General features: G+C 44.4%; 1 protein-coding gene and 1 pseudogene across 1 annotated transcript in view; both read right to left on the reverse strand.

Annotated features, from left to right (window-relative positions):
* Window positions 1-2,387: 2,387 nt before the first annotated feature.
* LOC102826990 lies at window positions 2,388-2,959 on the reverse strand (annotated as a pseudogene).
* A 7,020-nt stretch (window positions 2,960-9,979) lies between these two features.
* The window catches only part of LOC102827378 (chromosome unknown open reading frame, human C20orf96), a 22,995-nt gene continuing 13,353 nt past the window's right edge, over window positions 9,980-19,621 (reverse strand). Inside the window, exons 3-9 of the mRNA XM_006860778.1 lie at window positions 17,996-18,154; window positions 13,094-13,193; window positions 12,129-12,286; window positions 11,949-12,050; window positions 11,758-11,844; window positions 10,514-10,632; window positions 9,980-10,040 (exon numbers count right to left, since the gene is read on the reverse strand). Of these exons, the coding sequence (XP_006860840.1) occupies window positions 9,980-10,040; window positions 10,514-10,632; window positions 11,758-11,844; window positions 11,949-12,050; window positions 12,129-12,286; window positions 13,094-13,193; window positions 17,996-18,154 (786 nt within the window). The remainder of the gene's footprint in view (window positions 10,041-10,513; window positions 10,633-11,757; window positions 11,845-11,948; window positions 12,051-12,128; window positions 12,287-13,093; window positions 13,194-17,995; window positions 18,155-19,621) is intronic.

Here is a 19,621-nt window from a genome sequence, read left to right on the forward strand (position 1 = left end):
AGCCTCATCTTTCTCCCGCGGAGCAGCTGGTAGTTTCGAACCGCTGACCTTAAGGTTCGCAGCCCGATTCGTAACCACTACGCTACCAGAGCTACCAGGGTTTTTCATGTCCCTGTGAATCCACTAGCTAAGTGTCATTAATACACTATGAAAACATCCTCAGGTCTGACACTGCAAGTATGATGACAGTCACACTGGTTATGTTGTTGTTGAGTGCCATCGAGTTGGTTCCGGCTCATAGCGACCCTTTATAGGGTTTCCAAGGATCAACTGGTTATGTAGCGGACCTCAAAGATTATCTTCCTAAAGAGTTACATTAGCCTACTTAGGAAAAACAAAAAGCCTCCCCATCTATTAGCCAAAGAAGCCCATGAAACTTCGGTTATGATGACACAAGACTCCTTCCAAATGGGTTCAAAACATAAGCCTCTTACTTGCCACACTAAAGGCTAGAATGTTTACCACCAATTGTGAGCTCTGCAATAAGACCCGCCATTGGCAAGTCACAGCTGGGATCCATTTACCCCAAGCCCGCGCCTACAGTCCTTGGCCTGTTGATTTTTCTGGCCCTTTACTGCCATCTGTTGGCAATCTGCTGTATGTTCATGCCAGCTAGACAGGCACACTGGCTTTGTGCTAGACAAGTCATGCTGCTTTGGACGACACTGCCCTGCTAATTTTTTTTATTATTATTTTTTTTAACGTCTCCTAATTTACCAAAACCTTTCTAATTCCTATTGGCATCCCAGACATAACAGATTCAAATGTAAACCTACACATTACTTCACAAGATAACAGAGATAGACCTTAAAATGGAGAATTCAGTAAACCTTCCATTGACCCTATGACTGGTAATCACTGAATGCCAAAACAGGCTTTTCAAACAGCTCTTAGTAAAATTACAAAAAAAAATGCCTGGTCATCTGAATTGGTTTTGTGCTGGACAATCCTTATTTATTATAAATTCTCGACTTTTGGAACATTTTATAACTTATCAAAATGCTCTCTGAGGACACCCTAATTAGCTGTCCTTCAAAGACACTAGTGTCTATCTTAGAGTCTTTGAGAATGGAGTATTGACTTTCCCCTCATCCTGATGTCAGCCTATACAGGATGGAGGCCACACTGAGAGCACACTACAGAGCATAATCTTGTAATTATCACGTTCCTCCACACATCAAGCATGCTCATTTGGAATCCTGATGGTTCAAATGTGCCTAAGCTGGAAACTTTGCCTAAATTCCATGTGGTGCTGTAAGATAAGCACTGGACTGCTAACCACAAGGTTGGCACTTCAAACCCACCAGCTACTCCTCAGAAACCTATCGTTGGTCACTGAGTCACAACCGACTCAACAGCACTTAACAACAACAAAGGTCAACTCATAGTTAATAATGTAATGATCTTTTACCAGTCCCAGCAGACAATGTCATATAGATAGTAATTAAGGGACAGGAGAATTTGAAACTGACATACATGAGAACCATCTTCATACAAGGTGTTCTTAGACTCTCCTCGCAAAGTGGTGTCATCCCAACCCACACTTCTGTTGACCTAAGAGCAATTCCTTGTCCTCAGGGCCCCCTTCTTAAATACCCAAAGAAGGGGGGTGGGGGGAGAATTCCAACAAGACCATGAAAATATGGCCTTTTTAACTATGCCTGACTCTATTGAGGCTCATTTGCTTCCTGCCATGGGTGTAGAACACTCCCAACTCAAGCTACCAAATCCACCACAGGACTATCTTTTTGTGTGTGTGTGTGTGTGACAGTTGGGAACCAGTCTATTTTATTAAAGTATTGAAGTCATAAAAGGTTGCAGTCAATTAACCATCAAAAGTTATAAATAAAGTGTCAAATATAAAATTTCAGGGTGAATAAATGAAGTCAGCTTGAAGTGACTTAGTATTTGTGGGGGAATTATGTACTCAAAGCAAACATCAACAAATCAATGAAGAATAGCTGAGTCTCTATCTGCATACCAGACACAGGCGAGGTCCATAACAAAACATAATGAAGTTTCAGTGCCCGCTCCCAAGGCAGCCTTAACTTCTGCTCACAGAGAATCAAAGTACAGTTCCTCACAAGTATTTAACTTCAACTGCTAAGCAGAAAGATCACCATGTTATGTTAACATTAGGAAGTTAATTTGGAAATCATCTAGTGATACACTGCCTTTTAATTATTGTTCTGTCATTTACACTTGTCTTGATTTTTAAAGATGATTTTATGATAGGTATTTTATTATTACGCTAAAAAAGAAAAGAAAATGCCGTCCATATCCACATTAGTGTATTAATGTCAACTGTTATTTGGCAAGGCAAAATACATATATTCTGTTTTTCTCTGATACAAAAACATCGATGATGTGGCTGTCGTCATCTGGACTTAAGATGCTGATGAGTCTTCATAAAGATCTTCGTCTACCTCTATCCACTGGGACCTGGAGGCAGATGGGTCTTCACTTCCTGCTGCTGCAGACAGCGCTTCGGGTATGCGTCATGGTAGCTCTTCCCCTTCCCCCAGTGGTCACCATGTTTGTCAAACCCAATACCTGGCATGAACATGAGATCAAGTCCCCCAGTTGATAAGGCCTCCTCCCGAACCTCGCCCTCAGCCGGCTGATGAATATTTCAGGATGTTTGAGGGAGCAAAGAAAGCTCCTCAGGTGATGCTAATTTCACCATACCCATGTAATTAATTGCTCTGGAACTTGGTACATGTGGGATGAAGCAGGTTTTGCCTCGTTGGAAAATGTCCTTGATGATCTCCTCCGTCTCAATTTCATCATGCATGCTCAGAAAGATGGAAATTCTTTTGGACTTCTGATACTGTGGGCAACTGCCTTTTGGGTCAGCAGACGGGATTGGCGTAGCCGCTCTTCGGCGCTCACTCATCGCCCGCAGAGTCTGCTTCAGCTCCTCCCGCGGGCTCCACTTGGCACCGCTTACTGCTGCCATCTCACACCAAAGCCAGAGCTGGGCCTGCCCTCAGCGCCCTCAGGAGCCAGGCCTGCCCTCAGCGCCCTCAGGTTCGGCCCACGCCCTCATCCACTGCCAGCTAGATCCGCTGACCTGAGGCAGCGTCAAGGCTCCCAGGGCTATTTTGCTCTCCTTTTATTAAGCCCTCACATTTCACCTATAAGACAAGCCCTATCTGTGCCTCCTCCCCCACAGTCGCTTAATGGTAGACATCAAACACAACCTGTTTGACTTCCAGCCATACAGATAGCATTTTTATTGCACTCCTGTGAAGCTCTTCGCACAATTTTCTCCGACTTTAATTAGTTACTTGCTACTCTGAGATAACAAGATTTGACCTGCTCAAACCATAAAACTTTAGAGTTTAGGGTCAATCTGCACGACCTTGGATTTGGCAATAGTTTCTTAGATCTGACACCAAAAGTATGAGAAGCAAAAGTAGATAAATTGGACATTAAAATTTAAAACGTTTATATGTCAAAGGACACTATCAAGAGAGTGTAAAGACAACCCAAGGAATCGAAAGAAAAATATTTTTAAAACATATATTTGATAAGGGTCAGATACTCAGAATATATAAAGAACTCTTAACAACTTAACAACAAAAAACAAACAACCCAATTTTTAAATAGGCAAAGGGCCTGAAGAGATATTTCTTCAAAGAAAATATACCAATGGTCAACAAGCGCAGAAGGAGACATAAATTCTCTCTTTCTGGCAGGACATGAACAAGGGACTAGGGGATGCTGGTGGCTAAATTGTGACCACAAAGTGGCAACTTTAGATGGAAGACAAAAAAGAGAAACAGTTCAAGAAACGGGGGCCTTGATTATCTATCTTCTAAATCTTTTTTTTTTTTTTTCACAGAAGACATCATGGAAGATGCATCTCAGGAAGCACATACCTTCCTATTCTCACACTTTCTGGAAAAAGTCCTTTTCTTTTTATTTCAACCATTTTTATATGTACAATCCAGCCACACCAACTATACTCCCCATGTTACTCACCCATCACCACGACCCATTTTCAAATCTTTCTCTCCCCTTTCTTTTCCTTTCCCTTTTTTTTATTTGTGGGAAAGTTCGCAAGGGTTTGTCCTAATGAGAAAATAATACACATTGGTTCCCTTTCAGTATATGAAAAATAAATGAAGAAATTTCCTTTTTCTTCTGCTGTTTTTCCTTTTCTTTTTAACTGCCTTCCCCGTCACCCAAGTTAGTACATGTCTCCACTCTTGTTATGTGCCATCAAGTCAGTTCCAATTCATAATAACCCCGTGGACAACAAAACAAAACACAGCCCAGTCCTGCAGCATCCTCCAATTGGTGTTATGCCTAAACCTATTGCTGCTGGCCCAGCGCCAATCCATCTCATTGGGGGTCTTCCTCTTTCAGACATCCGCTTTTCCAAGCATGATGTCCTTCTCCAGGGAATGGTTCCTCCTAATAAATGTCTGAAGAATGAGATACAAAATCTTGTCCTCACGGCTTCTAAGGGGCATTCTGGCAGTGTATCTTCCAACATAGATTTGTTTGTTCTTCTGGCGGTCCATGGCACTTTCAATATTCTTCTGTCTACACTGTTACCCAGTGAGTAAGTCTCCCTTCCCTCTCACCCCACTATCATTCAAAGTTTATTACAGATTGAAAACCTTTTCTTGACTTTTTACATTTGTAGCTAATTCCACTCAGTATAATGTCCCCCCTTCATATACCTCTGGTAAGGGGTGCCCATGGGATCAACAACGGAGGAAGGTTGGCCACGTATGCAAGATTGGGCTGAGGGAGCAAGTAGTTGAGCTGCAATGCAGGTCCAAGAATGATCTCAGCAGGGTCTTACAGGGAGCTATGGAGCCAGAACAGCCCTTCAGAGTTGTTCCAAAGTGGGCTAAGATAGCTGGGTCTGTATACTTGCTTATCTGGTGTCACTGGAGGTGGGAAAAGACAACTTTGGGTGAGGCAGTTCTCTCCAGATGAGGCAATCCTGGAAGGGTCTGCCAGCTGAAGGAGATCCAATAACTAAATTAACAAGTCCTTGCTTAAAGAAGAATCTAATGAATACATCTCTAATGTCCTCCATATTAAGTATGGAACTGCAAATAAACATACTCCTGAATATCAGATTATGTTCATGTTGTTAGGTGCCATCAAGTTGGTACTGACTCATGGCAACCCTATGTACACTGCCCGGTCCTGTGCCAAGCTCACAGTCATTGCTACATTTAAGCCTATTAATGCTGCCACTGTGCCAATCCATCTTCTTAGGGGGTCTTCCTCTTCTTTTCCAACCCTCCATTTTTCCAAAAATGTTTTCCTTCTCCAGAGACTGGTCCCTCCTGACAGTATGTCCTAAGTATGAGAGTCAAAGTCTGGCCATCCTAGCTTCCAGGGAGCATTGTGACTGTATTTCTTCCAACACAGATTGATTTGTTCTTTTGGCAGTCCATGGGACTTTTAATATTCCCCTACACCACCATAATTCAAATGAAAAAATTCTTCTACAGTCTTCCTTAAATCACTCTCCAACTTTCACATGCATATGAGGATATTGAAAATACTATGGCTTGGGTCAGACACACCTTAGTTCTCAAATTGAAATCTTTGCTCTTGAACACTTTTAAGAGGTCTTATGAAGCAGATTTGCCTAATGCAATATGTCATTTGATTTCTTGACTGCTACTTCCATGAATATTGATGGTTGATCAGAGTAAAATGAAGCCTTTGACAATTTCCATGAATTGTCCTTTTATCATATTATTTATTGGTCCAGTTTATCATATTATTTATTGGTCCAGTTTATATTCATATCTATACACAACTGGGGTAGAGGTAGTGGACAAATGGCTAGACTAGAAAAGAGACGATTATAAGCAATAAAGATCCTGCAAGTTCTGATAAATTAAACTCAACAAGTCTCCCCTGCTGACAGTAGCAAGGGCTTTGACACATATGGGCACAAATTGGAAGGAAAACTTAGTACCACTGAACTACAGAGGGAGAGGACCAGAGCCACAGAGGACAGCGAATCTGCAGGGGATTCACACCTTTGCTGAAAAGTTTGTTTTATTGTGATAAAGCATGTTAATTTCCTTCCATCTGGTAGCTTTAGGATTATTATTCTTTCTCATTTCTCAAGTTGTAAAATTAAGTTATTCATTTAAGACTTTTCTTCTGTTTTAATGTAGGTATGTATAAATTTTCTTCTGAGCCATAGCTTTACAACATCTCATAAATTTTATGTTTCATTTTGATTCATCTCTAAGTATTTTCTAGTTTTCTTATAATTTCTCCTTTGACTCATTGGTTCTTTAACAGTACTGTTTAATTTTCATATATTACCAAAATTCCATGTTCCTTTTGCTAATGATTTCTTGTTTAATTCCATTGACGTTAGAAAAAATACTTTGTATGACTTCAGTTTATGTTTCTTTTTAATATTTTTTTAAATGTTTTATTGTGAATTATGTGATAGTTTACATGGGAGAACATTAGCTTTACATTTATCCTATCGTATATCCTTTCATTGCCATGGTTACAATCCCCTCCATGCATCATCAACCAACCAAAGGGTATACACTACAAGCCTGCCCCCAGGTCATCAGCACACAGCCCCTCTCCCTCCATGAGTCTAGAGTCCCCAGCCGCTCCATCTCTCCACATCATCATCTCTGCCATCACTGTTTCTCTGGGTAGGGTCCACACTCTGCTCTTCTCCCTTGATGGTCCCAGGGACCTTCACTCCTGGACTACAAAGACAATCATTCCCCTCCTTTTGCTATAAACATCTACCTTTACATTTCCAGCCCTCACAGTCAGTCCTGATAACAATTATTCACTATTGTACCATAATAGACCTATTCCCCATCTCCTTTCATCAGCCCCACCCTAACAGATTGGATACTACTCACTGGTGATTCTACCTTTCTCCACACCCTCTGGATCTAGGTTCCCTCTTGAAAGCTTGTAAGCCTGTCTCTTTTTGCCTTTGTAGCCCCCCACTTTGGGTAGCCAATGTCCAAGTTGTCTATCCCTGTCTGCCCTGTGTATCGCGAGGGGGGTGGGAATTATCCCTGCTGTAAAGACGTGTTCCCTCTTCTGAGCTACTGCATCCATAGGTGTAGGTCAAGTTCATCAAATTGTATCAGATTACTCTTTTTTTCCTCTTCTTCTAGTTGAGCTCTGATCATCCAGTCATTGAAGCCAGGTCAAGTGGGTATTATCTGCAAGTGTGGATGTTCTTATGCATATGCCCTCTCTTTTATCAGCTGGATGGTTCACTCTCCTTTTTATGTTTCTTGAGGCTTGTTTTGTGACCTAGTATAGGTCTACCCTGGAAAATGAACTATGTGCACTGGAGAAGACTATGTATTGTGCTTTTGTCCAGTGGTGTATTCTATTCACAAGGGTAAATCAAAAAGTAATGCTACAAAATTACAAAGACCGTTATTAAACAAAATGTGAAGCCATTGTTTCTCAACATATCTTCCATATAAGTCTACACACTTCTGAAGACAGTGTTTTTACCTCATCCCAAAGAATTCTGTGCTCTTCAGAACACAGCAGTTTGGTCATCCTCAAGGGATTCAAATTATGATCTTGTTGAGTTTTGAGGACAAAAGGAAATTTGAAGAGGCAAAATCAGATCTGTAAGGTGAATGGGGTAATGTTTTCCAATGAAATTCTAGTAGGACAGCCCTCGCTACCCTCCAAGAATCAGAAGATGCATTGTCACGATGGAAACATTCCTGAACACAACTTTCCTGGTCTTTTTCTCACCAATGCAATTTCCAATTTTCTTAAAGCTTCTTCCTAATAAGCTCCCATGATCATCCTGCGTCCTTCAAGAAAGTCTATCAAGCTTACCCATTTAGAATCTCAAAAAACAGTCACCATAACCTTGTACACTGACCTCTCTGCCTTGAATTTAACTAGTCCAGTGGATCTCTTCGGAAGCCACTGTTTTGATTGGACTTCTTTTTTTGAAGGCACCCTGAGGATAAGATAAATGTGTTACTGAGAGAACTTGTCTGCAGCCAACTGCTGATGTCAGAGGCATTTTGTTTGGAATCAATCCATTCATGCATGTATAGAACCTCGGTGGCAATACTTTTGACTTACCCTTGTATATGGTGCTTCCAAACGTATTACTATTTATAGGAAACTCTCTCTCAAGCAATCCCAATCTGAGTCCTTATCCTTTGTGAGCTCTAATTCTGACCCAACCAAGGCTGCAGGCCTCCATGCAGCTCCCAGATAGATGATGACAAATACACTGAACAGTTTCCCAGCAAAATCTGCCCTAGTCACTCCAGAGCCGGAAACACACACTGTGGTTTGCCTTGCTACAGTCACCTAGTTGTTGCACTAGGAGGGAAGGACAGCAGAAAAATACATTTTCCTACATACTTGGGACATGTTATCATCAGGGACCAGTCCCTAGAAAGGACAGTAGAGGGTCAGTGAAAAAAGGAAGACCCTCTTCCACTTGACCTGGCTTCAATGACTGGATGATCAGAGCTCAACTAGAAGACAGAAGAGGAAAAAAAGACTAATTTGATGAACTTGACTTACACCTATGGATGCAGTAGCTCAAAAGAGGGAACAAATCTTTACAGCGAGGATTATTCCCACCCCCTCCATATACAGAGTAGACAGGGAGGGACAACTTGGACACTGGCTACCCAAAATGGGGGGAGGGGGGCCTACAAAGGCAAGAAGTGACTGGCATACAAGCTTTCAAGAGGGAGCCTAGATTCAGAGGGCATGGAGGAAGGTAGAATCTCCACTGAGTAGTAACCAATCTGTCTGGGCAGGGCTAATGAAAGGTGATACAGATAGGTATCTTGTGATACAATAGTGAATAATTGCTATCAGGACGGACTGTGAGGGTTGGAAATGTAAAGGTAGACATTTTGTAGCAAAAGGAGGGGAGTGGTTGACTTTGCAGTCCAGCAGTGAAGGTCCCTGGGACCATCAAGGGAGAAGAGCAGAGTGTGGGACACTACCCAGTAAAGCAGTGATGCCAGAGATGGAGGCAGAGACAATGTCGTGGAGAGATGAAGCGCCTGGGGACTCTAAACCCAAAGAGGGAAAGGGGCTGTGTGCTGATAACTGGGGGGCAGGCTTGCAGGGTATACCCTTTGGTTGGGTGATGATGCATGGAAGGAATTGTAACCATGGCAATGAAACAATATACAATAGGATGAATGTAAAGCTAATGTTGTCTCATACAAACGATCACATAATCCACAATAACGTTTAAAAAAAAGGGAAGACCTCAACAAGATGGAGTTGGCACAGTGGTTGCAATAACAGGTTCCAACCTAGCCCCAACTGAGAAGATGGCGCAGGATCAGACTGTTTCATTTTGCTGTACGTGGGGTTACCAGGAGTTAGAAGCGACTCAGCAACACCTACCTAGCAACAACAAACTGTTTAAGTTGTCATTTACTTTCCTCCATGTGCAGTTACTGCAACACTCCTCCTGCCTCTCAGAATCCTTATAAACTTGAGATCACGGATTTCTGTTTTTCCTTACAGCGTATGTAGCAGGGGCACCATCTTAGACCCGCTGATACTGAGATGCTGCTGGAGAAATTCTGACCCCAGACGCAGTCAGCACAGCTGTCCATGCCTTCTCTTAAAAGAAAGTCCATTCCTATTCCATGTTCTGCAAGCCTTTGCTGGGGTCCCCAGACACTGGCAAAGAGTCGATACAATTTTATTGGTTAAAGAAATGGCAAACTTGACTGGGAATCCTCACCACTGGGTACCATCAATCTGGCTAGAGAGAAGGGTAAGGGGGAAAAACAGACAGAAAGGAAAGGAGAAGGAAGGGGAGGGAGGCAGAGCAGGAGGAGAGCAGAAAGAGGAAGAAATAAGGAAAAGGCTGCAGATGAGGGTCTGCTCTGGATAAGGGCGTAGGTCTCAGGAGTAGACAATTCAGGGCCACAGGTGGGAGGAAGAAAGCTGGGAGAGGAGTGGCCCGTGGTACCGCCAGCTAGAAGGGTAGCACTTCTTCCACAGGGATGTTGAGGATGACGTCCATTTCTGGAGTGCACCTGGTAGGAAGCAGCGAAGAGGACTGTGAGACACCCATCACGGATGACAGAGGTGGGGCAGAGGGAGCATGCCCTGTTTAGAATACTGGTACTGCCTGGGGGAGCCCCATACCAAAACAAACCTGTGACCTCGCAGCCCAACTGTGCTTACATGCACTAAAGACAAAACAATCAGAAACGGAAAAGGAACAGGGTTGGCAAGACTAATGTTTCCCTAAAGAGGGCTGAAGTCAAGGGGAAGCAGAAACTGTTTCTGAAATGCTGAAGTGCCTCAGAGAGGAGCACTCTGTTTGGAGTCAGATGACTGAGTTGGAAACCTTACTCCTGGTGGCCGTGACCACGCCTTTTCTTCTCTCAGAGCCTCACTCCTTCACTTGGTACCTATGTACCATGCATCCACTATGTGCCAGGAACCAGGGAGGCCTCAGTTTCCAGAGTATGGCAAGACAAAGAGTCAGAAAAAGATCACTTACTTGGGTCTCCGAAGCAGGACATCCTCAAAGATGATCTCTCTGTGTCCTCGGACCTGGGCTTGGAGGTGTCGCACCTCATCTCGTAATGAGGGTATATCTTCCATAAGCTGGTCAATAAACTGAGGAGAGAAGTGAAAAGCCAAAGGGTATGAGGAACAAGGCGTAAAGCCACCTGGGGCAATGACCTGGCCTTCATCATGGGGCCAGCCTGGGCTCTTAAGAAGAACTCCCAGTATAGATAGGGCAGGCTGGTCCTCAGATTAATGACAACATTTGCTGGTGCCGATAAAGGTTAGGAGATGATGGAGGATGGCAACAGTAGCATTACTTGTTAATAAAAATGGATGAGAATGTGGTACAGTGGGCTAATCACTGGGCTGCTAACTGCAAGGTCAGTAGTTCAAACCCACAGCATGGGAGAAAGATGCTCCTGTAATAATTTACTCAAAATCCGTAAGGAGCAGTTCTACTCTGTTTTATAGGGGCTGCTCTGAGTCCGAACAGGGTAGAGGGTTTTATTATTTGGTTTGGTGGAGATGGTAAAGGCACACAATATGGATAGGTACAAGAAGGAGGTTGATGGAAATTAAAGAAAAGCAAGTTGTGGCTAAGTTCATTAGCGTTAATAATGGGTGATGGTCAATAACAAGAATTAAGACAGTGGTGGTGATTGTGGCCCTTCAAGTCAGTTCCCACTCACAGTGACACCGTATAGTTTCCAAGGCCATAAATTTTTACAGGATCAGAAAGCCTCATCTTTCTCCTGTAGAGCGGCTGGTGGGCTCAAACTGTGCACCACCGAGCTACGTGGAGTGAAGATATTGTTAAGTGCTGTCGAGTCAGTTCTGACTCACCTTGACCCAGTATAGAGTTCCCAAGGAGCGGCTGGTAAGTTTGACCACCGACCTGCAACTCAGACCAACCTTGCGGTCCAGTGCTATCCTACAGCGCCACACCTAGAGGACTCCAGGAGTGAAGGTGGAGGTGGTGAATGACGGTCAAATGAATGACAGCTGAGCAGGTGATGCCTGATGCTGTTCCTAATGAGGGAAGGCCCAGGCCAGCACTCACCTCTTTCCCAGGTAACAAGTGAAAGCAATGGCAACTTTACTTGGAAGGCCACCACCAGTGTTGGGAGACTTTCTGAGTGCCAGATCAGGACATGTTTGACTTCCATAGGTCCTGAGGACCGCCCACCCCTCTGCTACCTCACAGAGGGGCCATCATCTTCTTTGCCCACTCACATCTCTGAACACGTCCACGTATTTCAGCATATACTGGTTATCCCGAGTGTTCTGTACAAGAATCTCTTGGTAGGGTTGCATGACTTTCTGTGGAGGAAGAAGAGAGAGGTAGGGGACCTTGAGGTTGAGTTGAAGGAATAGAACCTGGCTGGAGAGGCCCAGATGCCCACCACAGAAGTCTGGCTACGCACCACAACCACAGACTTCAAAAGGCTTTGTTTCTTCCTCTGAATTTTATTGGACACTGCCTGCAGGACCAACTTACGCATCTCACTGAGATCGTCCAACTCATCCTGAAAGACAGCAAGAGGTTGCTGCCAGGCGTCCTGTCTCCTGCATGGTGCAGGGGCCCAGGGCAGGGGCTGACCTACCTGCTGCCTGTCTCTCATCTGCTGGAGCTGGCGCAGAAGGGTGGCAATCTGGACTGACCTAATGGGATACTCATGGTCCATGTACGTGTTCAGGAAGTTCACTTCCTCCTGAGTCTTCTTGATCTTTGCATTCAGCTGCTCCATCTGCTTTTCCAGACCTGGGAATGGGTGAGGGAAGTCAGGAGGGGCAGGAGGTAGGGCCTTCCCCTCCAGGACCCCTCCCAGGAGGCCTGGAAGTCAAGGCTCTCCTTGGCCAATGGACTGGTATTTGGGCTACAGTGAGCTAACAGGCTGGGAGGCAAAAGTTAAGTCCCTAAAGTCTACCACCCCTCACAGGAGAAGAGGTGAATCCCAGAAAAGAGAAATTAAACTGAGTGCAAGATACCTGAACTATTTCTACCTCTGCCAAGACCTGCATGTTCTGGACCTCAGCTCCATCCATGCACACACCCAGGGAGACATGGCCACAGGAGAATTAAGACAAAGTATGTCCCACCTTCCTCCACAGAAAGGAGCCCCAAGATCTCAGGTAGCCTGACACACTGCCCCTCCCCTCAGAAGGATTGCAGTCTGCTCAGGGGAAAAACCAAAAGGCCCAGTTGGATGGAAGCCAAAACACCTATGTCCTGGCCAAGCCAGTGACCCTCAGAGGGGCCTTGGTAGGGAATATAGATAGACAGGGATTGGATCCTGGATCCTGGCTGGTGTCACCTTAGCCAGTTTCCTAATCTGTAAAATGGGAGAACGTCCTTTGCCTCACAGGTAGTTCTAATGACTGAGTTAAGGGTGTACTCATACAAATACAAACCCCTCAGGGCCTGGGAAATGCTTGGTAAGTAAGCTATTAGCTCTGCATTCTATCAGTTCCACCTGACTAAGAAGGGAAGTACCAGTGAAGGCCCTGCAGCTGACCTCCCCAAAGGGCCAGGGGTGAGAGCCAAGGTGTCAGTTGCAGAGATTCTTACAGCTCATCTTCTGTTCCTCCTTCTCCTCAAACTCCTGCAGCTCACACGTCAGCTCCTGCAGTCTCTTCTTGTTTGTGTACTCCAAAATGTCGATGATGTTCTATAGGAGAGTAGGCTCAGCTCATTCCCAGCTTCTGCTGGCACTGCCCAAGATGTCGACCCTCAGGGACTGGGGCGATGAGGTGAGGACACAGACTACTGTGGCCTCTTAGCACTTTCTCAGAGAAGCCAAACCCAGCCCCACTCCTGTCCACAACAAACAGACTAGAAGTCGTGGCCACACACCCCTCCAAACTTCCCCTGCTCTACAAGGGAGAAAGATGAGGCTATCTGCTCCCTTAAAGAGTCACAACCTCAGAAACTCTATGCAGGGTAGCTGTGAGTCGGATCCAACTCCACGGCACACTACCACCACCACCACCACCACCACCACCCTACTAGCACAGTGGGTTACAAGTTGGGCTACTAACCACCAGGCCAGCAATCTGAATCTATCAGCCGCTCCACAGGAGAAAGATAAGGGTTTCTGCTCCCATAGACATTTACAGCCTCCAAAACCACATCACTATGAGTCACTATATACAGGGTCACTATGAGTGAGAACCAACTCCACAGCACAGAAACACCACCACCACCACAATTCTACAAGGAGTCCTAGTGTGGCACTGTAGGATAAACACTGGACTGCTAACCACAAGACTGACAGTTCAAACTCACCAGCCGCTCCTCAGAAAGCCTACACAGAGTTGCTATGCATCACAACAACAAGAAGACCCACCAAAACACTCACGCCACCACAGTATGACACACTAACAGACAAGTAACTGGAAGCTACGCCACCAGTATTTTAAATACCAGCAAGGTCATCAGTGGTAGACAGGTTTCAGCAGACAAAGACAGATGACAGAGAGGTGGACTACTTCTGAAAGGTTAGACACTGAAAACCTCATGAATACTCGCAGAACATTGTCTGATACAGTGCCAGAACATGAGCCTCTTGAGTTGAAAGGCACTTGAAATACAAGGAAAAAAGAGCTGATCCTCAAAGTAAAGTTGACCATCATGATGTGGCTTGGAGCAAAGTTTCCAGGACCTCCATTTGCTGATGGGACACAACTCAAAATGAGAAAAAACAGCTACAATATCCATTAATAATCAGAATATAGAATGTATGAGGTGTGAATTTAGGAAAACTAGAAGTCATCAAAAATGAAGTGCATAAAGATTGATACCCTAGGCATTAGTGAACTGAAATGGAGGGAAGGCCCTACCTCCTGCCCCTCCTGACTTCCCTCACCCATTCACAAGTCTGTTACTGGCCATTTTGAATCTAACAATCATATAGTTTACTATGCCAGGAAACAAATTGAGGAAGAAGTCCAAGGTGTACTAAAAGCATTGGCAAAAAACAAGGTTCCAGAAATAAACAGAATACAAATTGAAATGTTTCAGCAAGCATGCAGCACTCACTCATCTATGCCAGGAAACCTGGCCAACCAATTGGAAGAGATCTGTATCTGTGCCCGTTCCAAAGAAAGGTGACCCAACAGAATGCAGAAATCATCGAACAATATTATTAGTAAGACACACAAGTAAATTTTGCTGAAGATAATTCAAAAATGGTTGCAGCAGCACATCCACAGGGAACGGCAATAAAGGCAAGCCGGATTCAGAGGAGGACATAGAATAAGGAGTATCATTGCTGACATGAGATGGATCTTGGCTGAAAGCAAAGAATACCAAAGATGATTACCTGTGCTTTATTGACTATGCAAAGGCATTCAACTGCATGATCATAAAAAACTATGGATAACATTGCAAAGAATACTTCATTGTGCTCATGGAGAATCTATACATAGACCAAAAGGGGTTTGTTAGAACAGAACCAAATCTATACATGAACCAAAAGGGCTTGTTAGAACAGAAAAAGGGGATACTGAACAGTTTAAAATCAAGAAGGTGTGTGTCAAGGTTGTATTCTTTCAACATACTTATCTGATCTGAATGTTGAGCAAATAATCTGAGAAACTAGACTATATGAAAAAGAATGTGGTTATCAGGATTGGAGGAAGACTCATCAACAACCCGCAATATACAGATGATGCAGCCTTGCTTATTGAAAATGAAGTACTTACAGCTGAAGATCAAAGACTATAGCTTTCGATATGAATTGTTCCTCAATGTGAAGAAAATGAACATTCTTACAGTAAATAAAATCATGATAAACAAAGAATGACTGAAGTTGTCAAGGATTTAAGTTTACTTGGATCCACAATCGAAGCTGATAAAAAAAAACAGTCAAAAAATCAAGCAATACACTGTATTAAGCAAATCTGTTGCAAAAAAAAAAAAAAACTCTTTAAATTGTTAAAAAGCAAAGAGGTCATTTTATGGACTTAGGTGTACCTGAGTCTTATATGATTGGGAAAGCTAGACAATGACTAAGGAAGACTAGAATAGAATTGATGCATTTGATGGTTGGAGAACATTGAAAGTACCTTGGAATGCCACAACAAACAAATCTGTTTTGGAAGAAGTATGGCCAGATTGCTCCTTAGAAAGGATATCGTTTCTCATGCTTTAGATGTTGTCCATGGAAACGGGCATCATGTTTGGTAAAAGATAATCAGTGAAAAAGAGGACGACCCCAATGAGATGAACTGATACAGTGACAGCATTGATGGGCTCAAACACAACAATTGTGAGAATGGCACATTACCAAACAGTGTTTCATTCTATCGAACAGAGTCACTATGAGTCGGAACCGATTCAATGACACCTAACCACCACACTCTACCTCAGCCAATGGCCCAACCACAGAAGCTTAAGCCCAGGTCTAAGTACCTACTCCTCTCTCATCTGAAATGCCACCAAGTTGTATGGCTCTCACTACACAAACAGCTCTCAGAGCCATCTCCAGCGTCACTACCATATGCAAGTTCTCCTCGTCTCCCACCTGAAATAGTTGAGCAGCTACTCCTAAATGGTCCTCCTTTGTTCAACTTACCACACAACAGAATGATCTTTCTTTAAAAAAAAAACAGCTGGCCTCCTTTATATTTAAAACCCTCCATTACCCTGTGGAAGGAACTCTGTTAGTGTTGTGGTTACACACTGGGCTGTTAACTACAAGGGCCAACAGTTTGAATCTACCAGAAGCTCAGCAGAGGAAATATGAGGTTTTCCACTACCATAAAGATTTACTGCCTCGGAAACTTTATACAGGATCATGTGAGTCAGCGCCAACTCGGTGGCACACCACCACCAAGTGGAAAGGTCCAAACTGCATACCTTAGCCCAGAAAGACTCTCGTGGATCTGGCCTGTCAGCCTCCATTCTCTCTGATCCCCTCCTCACGTATTGTCCAGTCATGCTAAACAACGCTTGGCTCCTCTCATTCCACACCCTGTGCACACCATTTCTTTTGCCCAAAGCACTCTCCCATTCCCTCCCGGTTAACATGTACTTCTACAGAATCTGGGAAGCCTCCTGAACCTCCCATGTCTTGGTTAGAGGTCCCCTCTGAGTTCAGCAAGTACCCTATCCTACACTTGAGTTCAACGTGGATGTGCTAAACAGCTGAATGCTGTTTCCCAAGGGCCTAGCCTAGAGAAGGCAATTGTAAATGAACAAAAAAAAAAAATGTACAAATGGACCAATAGAGGAAAATCAGAGAACAAATTTATCTACGTTTGGAAAATGTTGTTCTAGTTTCTTTGAGCTGAATAACTCCACAAGGGGTCTTCAAAAAGTCTGTCGAAAAATTCCACTATCTTTTAATTTCATGAATTTTTTTAAGTTACTTTGTATTTCCCTTGGTCTTGTGCCCCAATAAGTCTGAATTCTCACCTCTTCTCACAGGCCGGAGGTGAGCTCAATCTCTCTGCTCCCTGCAGTCTGCAGTCAGAAGGCAATGATTTCTCCATTAAACCAGACTCTTTCCTCAGACTTTTCTCCAGCCCTTTTCCCCCAGCAATCACCAACCCTCATCTAGAGGAGTTGGAGGATGTACGCTGGGTTCTCGGCAAAGTCTATCTTCCCCACAGACCATAGGTACCACCACTGGGATGAGAGCAGCAATAGCACAGTGGAAAGAACGCAGGTGTCAGAGAGCCGGGGTTCAAGTTCACTTGCTAGCTTGGTGACCTTGGGCATCTAGCATCTGTGTTTCCATCACTTCATATGTTAAGTGAGGATAGTACCCGTTTTGTCCGTATTAGATCTATATATGTAAGGAGTCTGGGCGGCGCACAAGATTTAAGAGCTCAACTACTAGATGAATGGTTAGCAGTTCCAACCCACCAGAAACTTTTCAGAAGGCAGGGCTGGCGATTCGCTTGAAACCCTATGGCGCCATGGTACTCTGGACACAAGGGGCCGCCATGAGTTGGAAGGAACTCCCTGACAATCAACATGTGTACAGCACATATGTATGTATGTGTAGTGCACTGTATTATACTGAATAAGTGATACACTCTATAGGTGATAGCAGCTACTTTGTCTTGCACACCTACAGTGCGGTTGTTGTTAACTGTCGTTGAGTCGGTTCCAACTCCTAACATAGGGTTTCCAAAGAACGGCTCGTGAGTTTGAACTGCCGACCTCGCGATTCAAACCAACCTTGTTGTGCACCAAGTGAGAATATTGAAGTTCCACGAAGCGAGGTTAACGCAGGGTCTCTCAATTAGAGAGCATTCGCATAAGACCCCACCTGGATCTGATCCCACAGCTAGGATGGATAACCAAAGAAAAGGCTGCATGCAACGGGTGGAGGATACCGCTAATGCAAAGGAGAGGGCAGGAGAGGGCGCCTGAGCGCTCAGCGGGCAGCGGAAGCCGGGGGCGCCAGGGCTGTGCAGAGGACTGCAGCGGGCGGGCTTCCCAGGCAGCGCAGGGTCTTACACTGAGGATGTCCTGCTGTTGCAGCATTTCCCGCACTTTCAGGGCCGTGCTGTTCTCCAAGTCCTGGATAGTCTTGACCAGGTCCTGATTGAGCTTAGTGAGGAAGTTCTCATGGCTCTGGAGTTCGTGGAGCGAGGTTCGCCGGCTTCTGAGCACTGTCTACAGACAGAAGGAAGGAAGGAAGGAGGTGCTGCGCCAGGCTGGCTGGAGCCTCAAGGAACCTGGGGACAAGCGCCTTACCGCAGGACACCCCTTGTGGCCGCCATTGGTAAATGCAGCTGTGCTGGGGCGTCCGTTCCCCTTTGTCTCCTGCCAAAGCATCTGAAACACGTTTTTCCCTAAATTTCCGTCTCTAAAGTGGGAATGCAAATTACTTAGGTAATTCAAGTCAAGGTCTTATTATCGATGGCATCTTTTGATCAAAAATATATAGCATGGGGGGAGGGGGGAGGAACCTGTAAAAGCAGATTGTGAAAGGCATAAACCTGTCAGAGAAGGAAAACTCAAATATTTCCCACTGAAGCGAGTGATAGGAAAGTGGTAAGACTGCACCCTGCCAAAGGGGGAAAACTTGCAAGGCCCAGGAAAACAAAGCAGTCCCATCAAATGCTGGCTCTCACAGGTCTCACTGTAACCTTAAAAGCTACCCCATGGAGGTTTGGGGCTAACAGAGGTGACAGTTGTGTGGATAGGAGCAGGAGAGGCAGAGTAGGTAAAAACAACCACCATTTCCTGTCTGGTGCTGAGCCCTCTCAGTAAAACGCAGATCCTTGTGGAAGGATTACGGGACTGGTCTGAGATCACACCCAACAAAATTAAGACCAAAATAGCTAAGTAACCAACAATCGGGCCTGCTTACTCTGTGCCAGGCACATGGTATCAATTCTTCCCCCAACCACCCTATGTGTATTAGCCCTGTTTACTGATAAATGGAGTTGTGGTGTGGTGCTGTGGGTTAATGCGCTACACTGCAAAGTTGAACTGCAATATTGGCGGTTCAAGCTCACCAGCCACTCTTCGGAAGCCCTATGCAGAGTCACTATGGTTTGGAACTGACTTGACGGCACTTTACAACAACAACTGATAAATGGGGGCTCAGAGTGTGGTTAAGTGATTTGCCCAAAAGTCACACAACCAGGAAGTATTGGAATTGGAACTAAAAAGCCAGACTTCTGACTCTAAATGTCTTTCCACTACACAAAGGTTTACAATTCAATGGATTTAAAACTACAGCCACAGCTGAAGCACATAGTGTGAGACTTGGATGTTAGGTCTAGGCACACCTCATTCAAATTCCAGCTCTTCCACTTACCATCTAAGGCAAGGGTGGGGGACCATTTTTCCTGCCAAAACTTGTAACATCATTCGCAAGCCATATAAAATTATCAACTTAAAAATTAGCCTGCCTACCCAAAATGGGGGGGTGGGGGAGCGCTACAAAGGCTTACAAGCTTTCAAGAGGGAACCTAGATCCAGAGGGCGTGGAGGAAGGTAGAATCTCCACTGAGTAGTAACCAGTCTGTCTGAAGTTAGCTGATGCAATGAAATGCAGCTAGGTCTCTTGTGATACAATAGTGAATAATTGTTATCAGGACTGATTGTGAGGGTTGGAAATGTAAAGGTAGA

This window comes from Chrysochloris asiatica, unplaced genomic scaffold (genome assembly GCF_000296735.1).
Source record: "Chrysochloris asiatica unplaced genomic scaffold, ChrAsi1.0 scaffold00039, whole genome shotgun sequence".
NCBI classification, from domain to species: domain Eukaryota; kingdom Metazoa; phylum Chordata; class Mammalia; order Afrosoricida; family Chrysochloridae; genus Chrysochloris; species Chrysochloris asiatica.